We start from the raw sequence: 18,433 nt of genomic DNA, 5'->3' as shown, positions 1-18,433 counted from the left end.
CTGAAAATAGTAGTGTCGCAGTCAGGTTTCCACTGCTAGCAGAAAACACCCAATCAAGAACAGCTTATGGTAAAAGGGGTTTATTTTGGCTTATAGACTCAAGGGGAAGGTCCATGGTGGGAGAGGAAAACAATGGCCTGAGCAGAGGGTGGCCATCACCTCCTGGCCAATACCAGATGGACAACAGCAACAGGAAAGGGTGCCAAACACCCCCATAAGCCCACCTCCAATGATACACCGCCTCCAAGAGGCTTCAGTTCCCAAATTCCCACCAACTAAGGACTTTGCCTTCAGAACACTTAAGTTTATTGGGGGGGAGGGTGTCACCTGACTTAAATCACCACATTTTGCCCCTGGCCCGCATAAACTGGTTACCATTCATGATGTAGAATGCAGTACATTCAGTCCAAATTTAAAAGTCCCCATAGTTTTTAATCAATCCCAGTGATATTCAAACATTTCCATAGTACAAGGTCTTTTAATGGAGCCACAATACGTTCCCCCCAAAAACAAAACCCTAAAATGTACAGAATAAATATTCACACTGCAAAGGATGGCATTGGGCACAGCAAAGAAATATTCAACCAATACAAGATTTAAACAGGGCAAACAACAAACTCTAGCTCTAAGTCTGACAACTCTAACCAGTGATGAGTCTCCAAGTCAATTCTAACCAGTGACGGGTCTCTGGAGTTCCAGTTCTGCCACTCCAGCTAGGATACTTGCAGTCCCCAAAAACTTCATCTGGTGCTGGCACCTGTCCTTTGCAGCCATCCTGTAGTCCTAGCTTCTCCATTGGGTCACCACTGCAAACCACAGTTCATCCTCATGGCTCCATTAGGTCTCCATATAGGTAATCCAACAAGCCTGCTTCACACTGCCCATGACCATTTCCAAAATGCAAAACCGTGTTGCAAATTCAATGACCTTCTCGTTCCTGCATTTGTTATACTCCATAATATGAAGTAGTTGTTAATCTGATGGGGAGTATAAAGCAGACTTTGAAGAACAGGACACTCCTTTAGCATTCAGAGTCCTTCAGAAGAGTCTGTATTCTTCTGTTGTCCCAGTGCAGGGCAGCTGACCCATTCTCAAAGGTTGTAATTAATCTCTCAAATAATTGCAGCTGAATGGGCAGCAGTTTGAGCCCGAAGACTTTTTTTTCTTCTGTGTCCCAGCGCTCTGTTCATACCAGTCCATTTCTACACATGCAACCCGGCACAAGTTCTCAGGACACAGGCATAACAGCAAGCCTCTCACACAAGCTGCTTCTAGCCCAGTCCAGACAATGCTCTTTCTCATCCTCAGCCAAACAGTCCATACTTCTTACTGCATTCAGGCCTTTCAACTCCGGCCAGAACAGTGTATCACGCTGTACTTACAGCACTGCAAGGTGTCTCATTGGCCAAGATAGCAAATCCTTCCATATTCCTCTCAACAATCAGCTTCAAAAGGCTTAAAGCCACACAGTCAAATGTCTAGTAGTAATAACCCTGCTTCTCTGTACCAACTTTACTGTTCACTCAGGTTTGCATTGCTGCCAGAAAACACCTAACCAATAGCAGCTTGTGGGGCGGAAAAAAGGCTTTTTTTGGCTTATAGATTTGAGGGTGAAGCTTCACGATGGCAGAGGAAAATGATGGCATGAGCAGAGGGTGGCCATCACCTCCTGGCCAATATCAGATGGACAACAGCAGTAGGAGGGTGTGCCAAACGCTGGCAAGAGGAAGCTGGCTGTAACACCTGTAAGCCTGCCTCCCACAATACACTGCTTCTCAGGAGCTTCCAATTTCTAAATTGCTACCAGCGGGGGACCTAGCATTCAGAACACATGAGGTTATTAGGGCACCTGAATCAAACTACAAGTAGCTTTTGTACTCTAAAGTGAAACTTACTTCCTCCTAATGGGATCAGTGAAGCACCTTTGCTTTCTTTCTCCTAATCAATAGCAGCAGCCACTCCCACTTCTTCCAATGAGATTGGCTAGCCACAAAATTTTCCACCCCAGCACCCCAGTTCTTTGCTTCTATGGGCTCTGTACCTCAATATGTGAGCAGAATGTGGGCTGGACCCTCTGCCAGAGAACCCTTCTGCAGATGTTTGTCCAGAATAAACTGTGCTATTGTTGAGCCCCTCTCCCTTTCTCTCTCCCCTGTGCCAAACTTGTGCCTTATGTTCAGGAATCAGTGAAGCCAAGATCCTGAGCTGCAGGGAACCTAGAGGGGTGAGCATGGTACTTGTGGTCACTTTTCCTTTAAGGGAACTGCTAGTTCCAGAAGAGACAGCTGGAAGGCTAAGGAGTTGGTTAAAGTTTTGGCAACTCACAGAGTTTGAGAGACAGTAACTGGAGTTCAGAATTTGCCAGGAAGCAGGAGTTCAGGTAAATTCACTGGTACTTTGGATTGGGATTTGAAAGGGTTTTACTCTTGCACCAAGGTAAAATGCAAATAGGTTGACCTTTGTAAGTACCAAAGCTTCACGTCAGACCTCAGTCCTTATAATCAATCCAAAATCAATTCAGTTAAGTTGACATAAATGGCTAAGTTTCTTAGTTTCCAGTCAGAAACAAATATAAACCTTCTTTAAGGGAAAATAACATTACAGTGGGCTATAAGTTATTTCTACAATTTTTTATGTGTAATGCATAGGTCTGCATAAAAATGGAAATACCATTATATACTTAGAATGGCTAAATTGTAGTGTGCTATGCAAAATACTGGCTAAGGTGTAAAGCATCAAAACTCATTCATTGACAATTTTGCACAAAGCTAAGTAAACTCCTACCAAATGACTCAGCCATCACAGGTAAAGATATTTCTTCTCAATTGGGGAAATTGCTCAGTGGTTAAACACTTGCTTGAAAAGCTTGCCAGCCTGGGGTTCAATTCCCCAGTACCTGCCACATAAAGCCAGATGTACAAAGTGGTACATGCATCTAAGTTAGTTTGAAACTGAAAGAGGCCCTGTTATTCCTATTCTGTTTGTCTGTCTCTGCTTGCAAATAAGTAAATAACAATATATTCCTTAAAAAAATATTTCCTGGGCTGGAGAGATGGCTTAGCGGTTAAGCGCTTGCCTGTGAAGCCTAAGGACCCCGGTTCGAGGCTCGGTTCCCCAGGTCCCACGTTAGCCAGATGCACAAGGGGGCGCACGCGTCTGGAGTTCGTTTGCAGAGGCTGGAAGCCCTGGCACGCCCATTCTCTCTCTCCCTCTATCTGCCTTTCTCTCTGTGTCTGTCGCTCTCAAATAAATAAATAAATAAATAAATAAATAATTTTAAAAAAATTCCTAAAATGACTTTCAAACTTTCATGTTCACAAAGAAATGAAACACAGGCATGTATAGCAGCTTTATGCCAGTGTTGGAAACTATCAAGATGGCCTTTAGTTCGTGAATGGATAAAATTATGATACATTTGTATAATGTAATATTCATCAGTAAAAAGGAAGTGAGTAATCAAAGCACAGTAGACACAGAGGAAACTTAAATCCACCTTATAGATGAAAGAAGCTATCCCTCCAAGTCTTACATTCTGGATAAGGCAAAACTATGGAGGTAGTAAAAAAAAAAAATCAGTGCTTGCTCAGGATTAAACATGGAGAAGGAATGAATAGACAGGGCATAGGGAATTTTTAGGGCAAGAAACTATTCTGTGTGATGCTGTAGTAGTGGACACAGGACGTTGTGTATATGCTGTAAAACCCATACAAATGTGTAGCACAGAGCTCTAACTAAAGCTATAGACTTCAGTTGTAATCATGCATCTTTGTTGGTTCATCAGTTTTAACAAATATACCAAAACAGATACAAAAGATGTTAATAATAAAGGTATACAAGATGTTAATGTAAACTGAGTGAGTATATTTTTTACTTTTGTTCAGTCTTTTTGTAAATGTAAAATTGCTCTAAGAGATAAGTTTAAAAAGTACAAAAATAGTGTAACATCAAAAATCCAGAGACTGGACTGGAGAGAGTGCTTAGCAGTTAAGGCGCTTGCCTGCAAAGCTTAAGGACCCAGGTTCAATTTCCTAATACCCATTTAAGCCAGATGCACAAGGTGGTACATGCATCTGGAGTTTGTTTGCAGCTGCTGGAGGGCCTGGCACACTCATTCTGTCTCTGTCTGCCTTTTTCTCTCTCTCAAATAAATAAATAAATATGATTTTTTTTTAAATCAAGGGCATATATTCACCATACACATATATAAAAAATAGAGCTTGGGGTGGTGGTGCACACCTTTAATGCCAGCACTTGGGAGGCAGAAGTGGGGAGGATTACAGTGAGTTTGAAGCCATCCTGAGACTACATAGTGAATTCCAGGTCAGCCTGGGCTAAAGCAAAACCCTACCCCCAAAAAAGAAGTTACTTATATATGTATACCCTGAGAGGGGAGCCAAGTAATCCAATATGTATTTTAAAATAACCATGTTGCCTGTGCTTAGAAATGAAAGCTTGATACTTTGCTGGAAAATGGGGTAGCATTTCACAAAGGCAAATTTAGAACTAAAAAGTACAGTAACTGAACTATTGACTTAATGGATAGATTTAACAACAGACATCATTACCATCCTCAAGATAGCAGAAATTAATGAGATATAGCAACTGGGGAAAATTGAAAATGCTGTAAATTAGTTTTTAAACGCTTGGTAAGTTGATGAACTTGTTGCAAGTTTAATTCTCAGGCAGGTAAGAGGTTAGACACAAATGAGCCCCACTGATGAAAAGGGAGGCGTACCACATGTAAGATGGATAGTAAAATAACAAGGGTATAGGGCTGGAGAGATGGCTTAGCGGTTAAGACACTTGCCTGTGAAGCCTAAGGACCTATGTTTGATTTTCCAGATCCTACATTAGCTACACACAAAGGTGAGGTAAGCTCAAGGTCACACATCTCCACTAGGTGGTACAAACATCTAGAGTTCAATTGTAGTGACTGAGGCCATGGCATGCCAATTCTCTCTACTTCTCTCTAAAATAAAAAAAATCAAATGATACAAAAATAACTTTACTAATGATGCTATTTAGATGAAGTGAAGACATTCCTTGAAAGACTTTAATAAAACAAATACAAGAATAATTAGAAAACCAAGAGAGTCACGTGTTTATTAAGGATCAGGAAATGGAATCTTTAATAAAAACTTTCTACAAGGAATATGCCTGATTTGACTATGCTGGTAAGGTCTTCCAAAGGGAAAGGAATAAATAATATTAGCATTAAACTCTCCCAGGCAGTGGAAAAGTACAGAAAGCATCCCCAGGGCTGGAGGGGTGGCTTAACGGTTAAGGTGCTTGCCTGTGAAGCCTAAGGACCCAGGTTCAATTTTCCTGTACCCATGTAAGCCAGATGCACAAGGAGGCACATGCGTCTGGAGTTCAACTGCAGTATGGCTAAGAGGCTTTGGCACACACATTCTCTCTGTGTGTGCTGCTTCTTTACCCTCTCCCTCTCTTTCTCAAATAAATAAATAAAAATATTTTAAAAGACCTTTAAAAAATCATCCCGACTTACTTATAAGGTTCATACCTATTACTGTCATTCTGAGAAAATTTACATCTTAAACATAGGTATAAAAATTTTAAATATTAGCCAGGCGTGGAGGCACATACCTTTAATCCCAGCACTCGGAAGCAGAGGTGGGAGGATTGCTGTGAGTTCAAGGCCACCCCAAGACTAGTGAATTCCAAGTCAGCTTGGGCTAGAGCAAGACCCTACCTCAAAAAATTAAAAAAAATATATTAACATACTAAATTTAGTGATACATGAAAATTAAAAACTATTTGGAGTGGAAGAGAATTTTCAATCTTCTTGTTGGTATCTACAAAAACTCTACAGCTAACATCATACTGGTTAAATATTGAATATTTCCTCCATTTACCAAAGTTCAAAGTCAGGTGGGTCCACTGTTACCATTCTGTTCACTTGTGTTGGCCAGAGTAGTGAAGAAGCAAGAGAAAGAAACGTATGGATTGGAAGAAAATTGATTGGATTGGAAAGCAGGAATAAAATTTTCACTCAAATGATTTTGGGCATAAATTATCAACAAATCTATCAGTGTTAAAATACATGAATTTTTAAGGTTGCTAGATGAGAAGTCAAGTAACAAAGCAGATCGGAGGCCTGTCTGCAAAGGTAAAGTAAATACAGTTTTTACAAGAACACTTGGGAGAAAAGTCTTAAGATACTGGCATGTTAAAATGCCTTAGAACAAAAATTCACCACCTTATATGATTGATAGTTCATTACTAAAACCATTTTACTAAAGCTAATAACTTTTTATTAAAGCAAAAAGTTCCCTATATGGAAGAAAATAATTTTCAATATGCTTATCTACAAAAGGGTTTATATCCCAAATAAAGAACTCTTGTAAATCATTAAGAATCAGATTACTCAGAAAGGTACATTTCTTGAGATGAGTAAAAGACTCTACCAAACATTTCAAAATATATTCATATATCCGGTAAAGATACTAAGCGTCAGTAGTTAGCAGTGAGCTGCTACTGCATTCCACTAGAATAGCTGAAACTTCAATGACTGATCACACCAAATATTAGCCCGGATGTGGGACAGTTAGAATTCTCATCTCTGGCGTAGGGCATGTGATTGGCTGAATCACTTTAGAAAAATGGCAGGATGTACCGAAGGCTAAAAGAGAAATTCTCTATGACCTAGTCTGAGTCTCCACCAAAACTGAACTTAGGAGTGTTTAAAGAAGTTTATTTATATTTTGAAATTTAAAATATCTGTTTTGTGTGAGTTAATTGGGTGCGCAGGTGTGGAGGTCAGACAACCTTCCGTTTGGTTCTCGCCTGCATCCCATTGGCGACAAACAGGGCCTCTCTGTTTATGCTGTTGTTGACTCCTGTGCTCACCAGGAGCTTCTGGGTTTCTGGGAAATGCTCTCCTCTCTGCCTCCCATCCTGCTGGATTACATACGCATGTAGCTTTTTCTGTGGGATCTAGGACTTGAATTCAGGGACTCAGGCTTGAGTGGCAAGCAATTTATCCACTGGGCCATCTCCCAGTCCTGAAAGCTTATTCTTAATAACCGCCCCCCCACTAAAAATAATTCAACTTTTCATTTGAAGGAAGATGCTTAAAATGGGTTACATTTTGACAGTAGATGACAACGTAACAATGAGAAGGACCTCTATAGCACGCCAACATAACATGGCTATAGATAAACTGATGGAAAAATACCTAGATGCAGAAGAATGTGTGTGGTGTCTTTGTATGAATGGACAAGTGGATGGATGTGCAGCCTTGTTACCAGGGCAAGCAAACAAGAAATAAATGAAGAGTACTCATGGTGATGAAAGGTTAGGAAAGTAGTTCCTTTGCTAGGGTGCACAAGAGTCACATGGCCTTTTGGGATGCTAGATATTCCTGAGTACCAAGAACAATCAAGGTGGCAATTGTCGTAGTCCCAACTGGAAGTAACCCAGATGACCTTTAGCATGGAGTAGGTGAATGTAATGAGCATGAATTGTGTACTAGTCCTAAGTAGAGAACAGTGCATAGCAATGAATGAATTAATAGTAATTATCACATGGATAGTGGCATCAATAATCTCACAAACAGAATCGTGAGAAAAACTATTTCCAAAAGAAAGCACTCTACTAACTCTATTCTTAGGAATTCAAACACAGGAAGAAACATAACTTTGGAAATAATTTAGTTTGCTACCTTTTCAGAAGATGGAGAGGGTGTGTGAAGAAGGGAGAAAGATATGAGTGCTTCTGTCATGGAGATGCTCTGCAACAGTTTCCAGCAAAAGACAGGTGCCTGTGGAGGTCAGAAGACAACGATGGGTATCATACTCCCCAGTGAGACAGGGCCTCCTGGTGGCCTGAAGTCACTGGTTGATTGGTTAGTTCCAGGGATCCCCCGTCTCTGCCTCCACAGTGCTGGGATTACAAGCACGTGCCACCATGCCCAGCATTTTTATGTGGGTCAGGTGATCAACTCAGTCCTTACACTTTTAAGACAAGCACCTTACTGGCCAGGCCTCTCCCTAGCTCTGTACTTTGTCAGTTATGGGGGAGAAGCAGTTTCTCTGTGCAAAATATCCCAACTTGTGGCTCTAACAATCTTTCCACCTCTTCTTCCACAAAATTCCCTGAGCTTTGCATTGACATTCTGTGCATACATCTATAAGCTTGTTATATATACTTCAATAAGAGTTAGGACACATTTAAAAGGTCTGCAGCTACTAAATTAGTTCCAACATTTATGTGTGTCCTTCTGGTTTCAAAACCTGTTTACAATTGTAAAAACATTACTTTAGTTCATATACTCTTTTTATATTATACTCTGACTTTTCCCTTTTGTGAAATCATATAATGTTCACTTCTAGAAACTTTGTGTGTTGTAACTTCATTTTCCTTTGAATATTTAGAAAAGCATCCTTTTAAACTGAAATGCACATGTCCTCTGTCTTAGCTTTCTGATCTTTTTAATTTTGAATTTGGTTTCAAATGTTTGAAACATATATCATCAGAGACAATGAAGTGCTCATGATTTTTCTTTTGCAGATGATAAGCAGACTCATTACTAAAATTTGACTCCTTCCCTTTTTAGATTTTTTATTTATAGCCATTTAGTTATTGATACCAATTTTCTGATTTGACATTTATAATAATGCTGCTTTTTTTTGTACATTAGAGATATGAAGTAGATCTGTGGTTGATTGCATTTACAGTTTTTAGTAAGAGCCATGTGCACTAATCTTCACTGAAAACAATCTCTCAATTTAAAAAAGTTGGCTTTAAATATTCATCATAGTTTTGTACAAATAGGAAATCATGTTTTAACATACTTGTTCTTAGTAATCAGTTTTCTTCTTCTAGAGAAAATCTCTTCATGAAAATAAATTGAAGAGACTTCAAGAGAAAGTAGAAGTCTTGGAGGCAAAAAAAGAAGAATTAGAAACAGAAAATCAGTTGTTAAATAGGTAATTTTTTTATATGTATACAATTTGTATATGTGATATAGATAATACACTTGTATGTATATAACATGTGTATATATATATATATATGTAATATAGGTAATGTGTATAAATATCCCTCTATTTTAATATAGAACTTTATTTCTATGTAGCATGTACTTCATGGGTTTTTAAAACATGTACATGTATAAGATTTCTAAAACTATTTGATGATAGGCCCCTTATGCATTTTCTTTTTAATTTTAATTTTCTATCAACCTAACAGGTCTCTTACATGCCTGGTGTTTGTGCTGTGTTTGGTTGATACTGACAAAGCCAGTCACCGGCTTTCTTGCAGTCACTGGCTTTGTTATCCAGCAGTGCTTGGTGTTCTTATTAAGGTCACCATGTTGTGGCTGTCACATAATTCTGAAGAGTGTGGCTACAAACCAAGCATCACTTTTTGGTTTCTTGGTGTGGAAAAGTATTAGTAGGCTTCAGTTTCTGCTTTTGCAGGCACAGCTAGTAATCAGTGCTGTTTGAGCTGAGATGGCACCCTGTTCATTGTTGACAGTGGCATTGTATGACCTACTTGATTCAAGTTAATAAAAAAATTTCTCTTTAAATCCAGGTAATTAGTGGCAGCCTTTGGTACTTAATCAAGTATTAGACTTTTAAAAAATTTATTTTTATTAGACATGGAAGTATTTAGTATGTAAACAACACATGTTGGTACCATCCTTTCCCTCCTCCCTGCCCCTTTTCTGAAAAGGCTCTCCTTGTTGGGGATGCAGTTCAGCCCCATGGGGATTGTGGGTTATGCATTATGGGGTCAGCAGTCAGTTATGGGGTAGAAACAGTTTCTCTGTGCAAAATATCCCAACTTGTGGCTCTAACAATCTTTCCACCTCCTCTTCCACAAAATTCTCTGAGCCATGTTGGGTGCATTTTAAGTCTACTTCAGTGATGGGCTCTTAGGAGCCTCTCGATCTCTGGTTTGGTAAATGTTGAGTGACCTCAGAGTCTATCTCCTTCATCCTTGTGCTGATATCAGGTTCACCAAGAAAGCCGCACTCTTGCTCATTTCCCCGATTCTTCTGTGGTTTCAGCTGGGGCCTGGGTGGAGTGTTGTTTATCTCCTTAGGTCCAGCTCCAGTCTGAAAAATAGAAGCAGATTCTCCAATGGAGAGTTGAAGTCAGCACCAGTTAAATGGGATATCCATTATTACTTTAGAGAAAGTTTAAAGGGTGTAGACCCTCTTATAGCCCAAGATTAGTGGGAGCTTGACAATAGAAAGCAGAATCATTATCTGGATATGATTGTCTTGTTTCCCAGTTCCAGATACGGTTTCCTTTCCATTGAGTGGATCCATTAGCCAATCCAAGAGCAGTTGGTTACCCACCATCGCTGTGTGCCACTATTGCACTTGTGTGAGGATCATATCAGGTTGTTTGACTCTGAGTCGCTTAGATTGTGTGAGTTCTCTTGGCCATTTCTCTACAAATTTCAAGACTGCTGAGTAGAATTCCATTTTGTAGATATACCACATCTTGGTTAATTCCAGTTCTTAGCTATTGTGAACTGAGCAGCTATAAACATGGTTGAGCAAATCTCTGAACTGTGGTGTGGAGCTTTTAGGGTGATTGCCACGTAAGGGAATAACAGGGTTTGTTGGTAGCTCTATATTCATCCTTTTCAGGCGTCTCCATACTGATTTCCATAGTGGTTGTAGCAGCTTACATTCCAACCAACAGTGAATGAGTGTTCCTATTTCTCCACATCCTTGCCAACATTTGTTTTCATTTGATTTTTTAATGTATGCGATCCTTACTGGGTTAAGGTGGAATCTTGTAGTTGTTTTAATTTGCATTTCCTTAATGGTTACAGATGTTGAACATTTTCTTAAGTCTATGTTAGCCATTTATAATTCTTCCCCTGAGAACTACCTGTTCAGTTCTCTGCCCCACTTTTACAGTGAGTTGTTTGATTTTTTTTATTCAGTTTTTTTAGTTCGTTGTAGATTCTAGATATTAGGCTTCTGTCAGTGGTACAGCTGGTGAAGATTTTCTCCCATTCAGTGGGTAATCTCTTGGCCCTGGCTGTGGTATGTTTGTCTGTTTGAAAGTTTTTTAGCTTCATGTGATCCCATTGGTTGAGTGCTTGTTTAATTTCCTGGGCTACTGGGGTGTTGTTCAAAAAGTCTTTTCCCAGTCCTATATCATGGAGGGTGCCTCCTATTTTTTTCTTCCAGTAGTTGAAGAGTTTCAGGTCTTATATTGAGCTCTTTAACTCATTTGGACTTGATTTTTGTATGTGGTGAAATGATTGGGTCTAATTTCATTTTTCTACATATGGTCATCCACTTTGTCCAGTACCATTTGTTGAAGATGATGCCTTCTCCAGTCTGTATTACTGGCACCTTTGTCAAAAGTCAGGTAACTGTAGTTACTTGTCCTAAGGTCTGGGTCTTCAATTCTGTTCCATTGGTCTCTGCTCCTGTTTTTATTCTAGTACCAGGCTGTTTTTGTCACTAAGGCTTTGTAATATAGCTTTAAATTGGGTATGGTGATACCACCAGAGGTGTTTTTTTTTTGTTTTTGTTTTTTTTTGCTGAGGATATGTTTGGATATCCGAGGCCTTCTGGCATTGCATATGAATTTTGAGATCATTCTTTCAATCTCTGTGAACAATGATGCTGGTATTTTTATTGCTATTGTTTTAAATCTGTATATTGCTTTTGGTATAATTGCTATTTTCACAATATTAATTTTACCTATCCAGGAGCATTGGAGATTTTTCCATTTTCTCAAGTCCTTGATTTCTTTCTTGAGGGTTTTTTGTTTTTTGTTGTTGTTTTTTTTTTTTCTTGTATTTTCATTATGTAGGTCTTTCACATCCTTGGTTAGTGTTATTCCAAGGTATTTAATTTTTTTGTTGTTGTTGCTATTGAAAATGGAACAGCCTCATTGATTTCATTCTCTGTATATTTGTCCTTTGCAAACAGAAAAGCTACTGATTTTGTGCACTGATTTTGTATTCTGCCACTGTGCTGAAGGAATTTATCACTTTTAGAAATTTTGAGATGAAGACTTTTGGGTCACTTATATATAGGATCATGTCATCTGCAAACAGGGCTAACTTGACTTCTTCCTTTCCCATTTGAATCCCTTTAATTTATTTCTCCTGTCTCATTGTTTGGGCTAGTACTTATAGTCTTATGTTGAAGAGCAGTGGTGAGAATGGATACCTGTCTTATTCCTGATCTCAGTGGGAAGTCCTTGAGTTTTCCCCCACTAAGTATTATTTGGGTTTTAGGAGCTTTATGTATAGCCTTTATTGTGTTGAGATATAAACCCTCCATGCCTATTCTTTCCACTGTTTTGGTTCAGTTTATTTATGTGGTGTATTCCATTGACCGATTTCCATATGTTGAACCATCCCTGCATCCCTGGGATGAAGCCTACTTGATCAAGGTGAATAATGCTTTTGATGTGTTGTTGAATTTGGTTTGCAAGGATTTTGTCTCCAATTATGCTGAACAGTTTGAGAAAAATTGCTTTCAGTTCTTCTGTGAAAGTTTGTTAGAATTTAGTTGAGAAGCCAAGTGGTCCAGACTTTTCTTTTTGTTGAGGTTTCTGATTACTTTTTCAACTTCCATGGATGTGATAAGTTGTTTAGGAGATTAATCTGTTCTGAGTTTAGTTTTGGTAGATGGTATGTGTCTAGGAATTTATCTACTTTTTCCAGGTTATTCAGTTTTGTGGAATAGAGATTTGGAAGTATGCCTTGATGATTCTTTCAATTTCATTGATGGCTGTTGTGATCTCTCCTTTTTCATTTCTGATCTTATTAATTTGAGACTTCTCTCTCTCTCTCTTTTTTGCTTGATCAAATTGGCCAGAGGTTTTTCAATCTTGTTTATTTTTCCAAAGAAACAGCTCTTTGTTTCATTGATTTTTAAAAATTTGTTTTCTTGGTTTCCAATTCTTTAATTTCTGCTGTAATCTTAAGTATTTCTTTCTTTCTGTAACTCTTTGGGTTGGATTTTCCTTGTTTCCAGTGCCTTTAGATGGAAAGTCAATTTCTTTTTTGATTTCTTCCATGACCCATTCTTTGTTTAAAAGTATGTGGTTAATCTCCACAAGCTGGTGGAGTTCTTGATGTGTCTTTTGTTATTAATTTCTAGTTTAAAGCATTGTGATCTGACATGATGCAAGGAGTTACTTCAGTTTTCCTGACTTTATAGAAGCACACTTCATGATCTAATATATGGTCAATTTTGGAGAAGGTTCCATGGGCTGTTGAGAAGAATGTGTATTCTATAAAGTTGGGGTGGAATGTTCTGTAGATAACCATCAGGTCTAGTTGACATATAATGTTGCTGAGCTCCATTATTTCCCTATTGATTTTCTGCTTGAATGATCTGTCTATTGATGACATTGGAGTATTGAAGCCCCTGACTATGAGGATGTTGATGTTTATTTCTGTTTTATTGTTGACTAGATTTTGTTTTGTAAGCAATGGTGCACCTGTGTTTGAGACATACATATTTATGATTGTGATGTGCTCATGTTGGATCATTCCCTCGATGAGTAAGAAGTGGTTTTCTTTGTCCTTCTTGATTACTTTTTGTTTGAAGGCTTTTTTTTATCAGATATTAATATAGCAACACTTGCTTGTTTTTCATTTGCTTGGAATATCATTTTCAATCCTTTCACTCTGAAGAGGCGTCTATCTTTAGTGGTGATGTGGCTTTCTTGAAGACAGGAGATAGAAGGGTCCAGTTTTTTGATCCACCCTGATAACCTGTGTCTTTTGATGGGCGAGTTAAGTCCATTAATATTTAAAGTTATTACTGCGAGGTTTGACTTAATCCCTGACATGATGAGGTGTTTTGTGGGGTTTGTTGTTTTCTTGTGTTTTATATTATTTTGAGCCTGATTTGTTTTGGTTATTGTGATCTTCTTGTTGGCTCTTGAGATTGGTTGTTTGATGGTTCTGTGTGGAGTATTCCCTCAAGTATTCTCTGTAGGTTTGGCTTTGTGTTCATCTAATCATAGAATTGACTTTTATCATGGAAAGTTTTTCTTTCACCATCTATTATGAAGGATACTTTTGCTGGGTAAAGTAGCTTGGGTTGGAAACTGTAGTTTTTTAGACTTTGAAGTGTTCCATTTCAGGCCCTTTTGGCTTTCAGGGTTTCCATTGAGAAATCTGTAATTCTGATGGGATTGCCTTTGTATGTTGTGAGTTGTTTCTGTCTTGATGCTTTTAACACTGTTTTCATTGTTGAGAGTTTAACTATGATGTGTCTTTGAGAGTTTCTTCTTTGATCCTGTCTGTTTGGTGTTCTTTTGGCTTCTTCTATCTAGATGGGCCTCTCTTTTGAGAAATTTGGGAAACTTTCTTCATTAAATTTTGTTTGAGTCTGGTCTCTATGCCCATGGCCTGTATTTCCTCTCCTTCTGGTATAGCCATTATCCTGGTATTTGGTTGTTTTAGGGTATCCCACAGTTCCCTCATATTCCGTTGACTTGATTTTTTGAACTTAACAAAGTTTTTGGCCTCCTGATCAATGTCTTCTGTCTTGTCTTCTAGGTCAGAGGTTCTGTCTTCCACATGAGTAACTCTGTTGGTGAGGGGGTCTAGAGAGGTTTCTTTAAGCTCTATTTGATTTTTGTTTTCTGTTGTGTTATTTTGCATCATATCCATCTCTATTTTGAGGTATGATTTGAATTTTGAGTTATGATTTTCTTGATGCTTCCTGGAATTCATTCTCGCATTTGATTAAGTCCTCATTAAGCTTAATCAACCAGTTGTTGAGATCTTCCATTTCTTGACTTACCTTCAATTCATTCGTATCTCTTTGGAGGGTTCTAACATTTTCTTCCATCAAGTTAAGCCTACTGTCAAAAGCTGAACACTGTAGGAGACGATTCTGTTCAGTTTCATTGATAGGATTGTTGGTTCTTTGATGGTTTGCTTCCAGTTCAGCAGTTTTTTTTTGATCAGGGTCTCATTGGTTGTTATGTTTTCGTTTTGGGAATGAATTTCTGTTGATTTATCTATGGTCTCACTGGCGGCTTCCATTGTAGGACTAGGCGTCTTTGGTGGACATTGCTCAGTTTTCTGACTTTTGTTGGCTTTTTTGCATTGTTGTCTACCCATTTTAGCAATACTCTTTATTTTATTGAGGAGGAAGCAAGGTTTTGTCCTTTGACCCTCCAATTCAGGTGAACAGGAATGTTAGTACCGAGCGGCAAGTCAGGATACCTGAGCAAAAAGCCTGATTCCACAGCTTACTCAGGCAGCAGGCCTCCTCCCTAAGCAAGGCACAGTGGGACCTACCAGGGCTACGGGACTTGGAGGAGCTGGGAGACAGGGTCTGGCCCATTCACTCAGTACCACTGTGCCCACTGGCATGCTGTCTGCACAGGGAACCCAGACCAAGGCACTGGAGGAACCAGGAAACAGGGTTCTTGCCTACTCCACACTTTAGATCCCGCCTACACACAGTCTGCTCAGGGAGCCCAGGCAAGTACTTTTCTGTAATGGAAATGACCTGTATCTGTTCTTGGACAAAATATAGATGGTTAGATGTTTTTTGTGGTTTTTTGTTGTTGTTGTTGTTGTTATTGTGGTTTTTTAGAACACTTAAGACATTTTTAACTCCACATAACAATTTTTTCTTAAAGTTAAGTAGTTTGACCTTTGTGATTACCGACTATAACAGATTGCAAAAAACAAAGTCTTTTTCTTGTTGACATACAATCAACACAATACTCTGGCCCCAGATGTGTGCAGATTTGAGCCAAGCAGTCAGTTTTCTACTGGAGACCAACTAAGTATCTCATAATTCAGTTCTCATTCTACCACTGGATGAGGTTCCATTGTTGAGGACATTCTTCACTTTAGGTGCCAGTGACAAGACCCAAGTTATTTCCTGGGCCTCTGCCCAACTGACTATAAATTGTTCCCATGACCTTCTACTTGGGTTCAATTAATTTGCGAGAATGCCTCACCAAATTGAGGGAAATACCTTAGTTAGACCAGGCAGTGGTTTTAAAGGGTGTACAAAGGATGTGGGTACATGCAGGGGACAAGGCATGGGTGAGGGCAGTGTTCATGCCCTGCTGGAGTATATCACCCTCCAGGCTTCTCTGGATTTGGCAAACCAAAAGCTCACTAAACCCTGAACTTTTAGATTTTCTGGCAGCCTCATTACATAGGTGTGATTGATAACATTATTTGTTACCAATGATCAATTCAACCTTCAGTTCCTTTCCCCTTCCCAAAGGTAGAAATGGGGTAAGGCTGAAATTTCCAACTTTCTAATCATATGTTGGTCTTTCTGGTGTCCTGCTCCATTTTAAAGCTTTCTAGGGCCTTCCAGTTATCTCATTGTATACAAAAGACATTCTTCACAACCAAGACTAAGGATTTTAGGATTTATGTCCCCCAAACCAGGGGAAGACACAAAATATGTATCTATATATTACTGATGCTATTATCTATATGTATATATCTATCGATATAGATAGATATATAGACGTATATAGATGCACATATGCCACTGTACATGTGGAGGTCAGAGAGTACTTTTGTGTTGGTCTTTTCCAACTTGTTTGAGAATGGGGTCTCTTGTCTGCCTCTGGGAAGGCCAGAATGGCTGACCTGTAGGCTTGTTGAAATTTTGTGTATACTGCTTTGCATTTATGTGGATCCTGGGCATCCACACTCCGTCAGCAGTCTTGTGGGACAAGCACTTTCCAACCACTGAGCCATCTCTCCAGCCCAAATATGTTTATTTTTATTATATCAGTTCACATTTACATTCTAAAAGTTGGGCTGAGCTGTATGAAATTCTATATTTGACCATATTTCATGTAGAAATATGGAAATTTCATAGTGTTCAACCCAACATTTTTTATTTCCAATCAATTTTTTTTTTTTTAATGTAAGATAAGGCAGGCTTTAGTTTACAGTCTCTTTTAGTTTCAGGATTCATGGGAGAGGAAACTATGGAAATGAAAGCAAAACTACCAGAATTTTTGAATATCAGTTTTCTTAGGGTAGTGTGTGTATGCAGGTGCATATACATGTACATGAGGGCCAGAGGAGAATGCTGGGTGTTTTCTCTTCTCACTCATTTGTGTGCATCCTTGAGATGGAAACTCTCACTAAAACGGAGCTGTTGTTTTCAGTCCGACTGACTGACCAGCGAACCCCAGCAATCTTCCAGCCTCCACTTCCCACTGGACTGGAGTTTCAGACACATATGGCCATGTCTAGCTGTTTACATGGGTTTGGAGGAATCAAACTCAGGGCAGGTCAGGCACCCTCAGTCCTTCATGCTTGCATGGCAAGTGCCCTAACCTGCTGAGCCATCTCTCTAGTCATCGATATTTTGAATCCTTGATTAATTGGCAAATAAAGTTATGAGTTGATAGTCTGCAATACTAATAATTGTATGTGATTAAGGAGGCACCACCTCTAATCCCAGCAGTTGGGAAGCTGAAGCAGGAGGATCATGAGTCTGAGGCCATCTTGGGTTGCATAGTAAATTCTAGATCACCCTCCTTGGCTACATAGTAAGACTGTCTTAAAGAGAAGGAGTGGGAGGGAGAGGGAATCATTAACATTTATCTTTCTAGATAAGTAGATTTGTGTCTGTATATTATGCATCGACAAATGTTATAGTTGAGGAATCTTTCTCCCAAGTTAAAAGTATATTCTTTGAGTCAAACTGTTCATCAGTAGGATAAAACTATTAAAGAACAAACACTTTCTTTTTCAGACAAAATGTTCCATTTGAAGAATACACAAGGCTTCAAAAACGACTAAAGGATATACAGAGAAGACATAATGAATTTCGAAGTCTAATTTTGGTTCCTAACATGCCTCCAACAGCATCCATCAATCCAGCTAGCTTTCAGTCATCAGCCATGGTTCCAGGCATAGACTTAGCTTTTCCACCTCATATGCAGGTCTGAGCATTTATTTTATGTAAAGCAACAATAATAACAAACATTTTCGTAGCTTTTTACCTGTTAAAATGGAGTTAAAACTCAAAATTACAAATGTGATCTTAGCCACAGAAGGCAGAGCCATTTCAGGGCAGGAATTTTGTTGTTGTTTTTTGAGGTAGGGTCTCACTCTAGCCCTGGCTGACCTGGAGCTTACCCTGTAGTCTCAGGCTGGCCTCTGACTCCCAGCAATCCTCCTACCTCTGCCATCCCAAGTGCTGGGATTAAACGTGTGCGCCACCATTGCCCAGCAAGGGCAGTTTTAATGTCTTGTCTTTTGTTTAGTATAGAAATTTGCTGAGCAGTAGATTTAAGTAAAATCTCATGTTTGGCAAGAGATAATAAACATGACCCATGAGTCTTTACATAATCTAGAGTTTGTATCTTATTCATATACCTGTTAGTATATACTAATATACACTATTTTAATACAGAAAGGGCAAATATTATAGTCCCAATTCATAGATGAGGAAACTGAA

At 38.9% G+C, this 18,433-nt stretch overlaps 1 protein-coding gene across 3 annotated transcripts in view; it reads left to right on the top strand.

Annotated features, from left to right (window-relative positions):
- Cep83 (centrosomal protein 83) overlaps positions 1-18,433 on the top strand; it is a 122,781-nt gene that overhangs the window by 103,523 nt on the left and 825 nt on the right. For all 3 annotated transcript variants that reach the window (XM_045153170.1, XM_004650181.2, XM_045153169.1), the window contains 2 exons: positions 8,848-8,951; positions 17,726-17,915. In XM_045153170.1, the coding sequence (XP_045009105.1) occupies positions 8,848-8,951; positions 17,726-17,915 (294 nt within the window). The remainder of the gene's footprint in view (positions 1-8,847; positions 8,952-17,725; positions 17,916-18,433) is intronic.

Source organism: Jaculus jaculus, chromosome 6 (genome assembly GCF_020740685.1).
Source record: "Jaculus jaculus isolate mJacJac1 chromosome 6, mJacJac1.mat.Y.cur, whole genome shotgun sequence".
NCBI classification, from domain to species: Eukaryota; Metazoa; Chordata; class Mammalia; order Rodentia; family Dipodidae; genus Jaculus; species Jaculus jaculus.
This window is presented reverse-complemented; position numbering and strand designations above follow the sequence as displayed.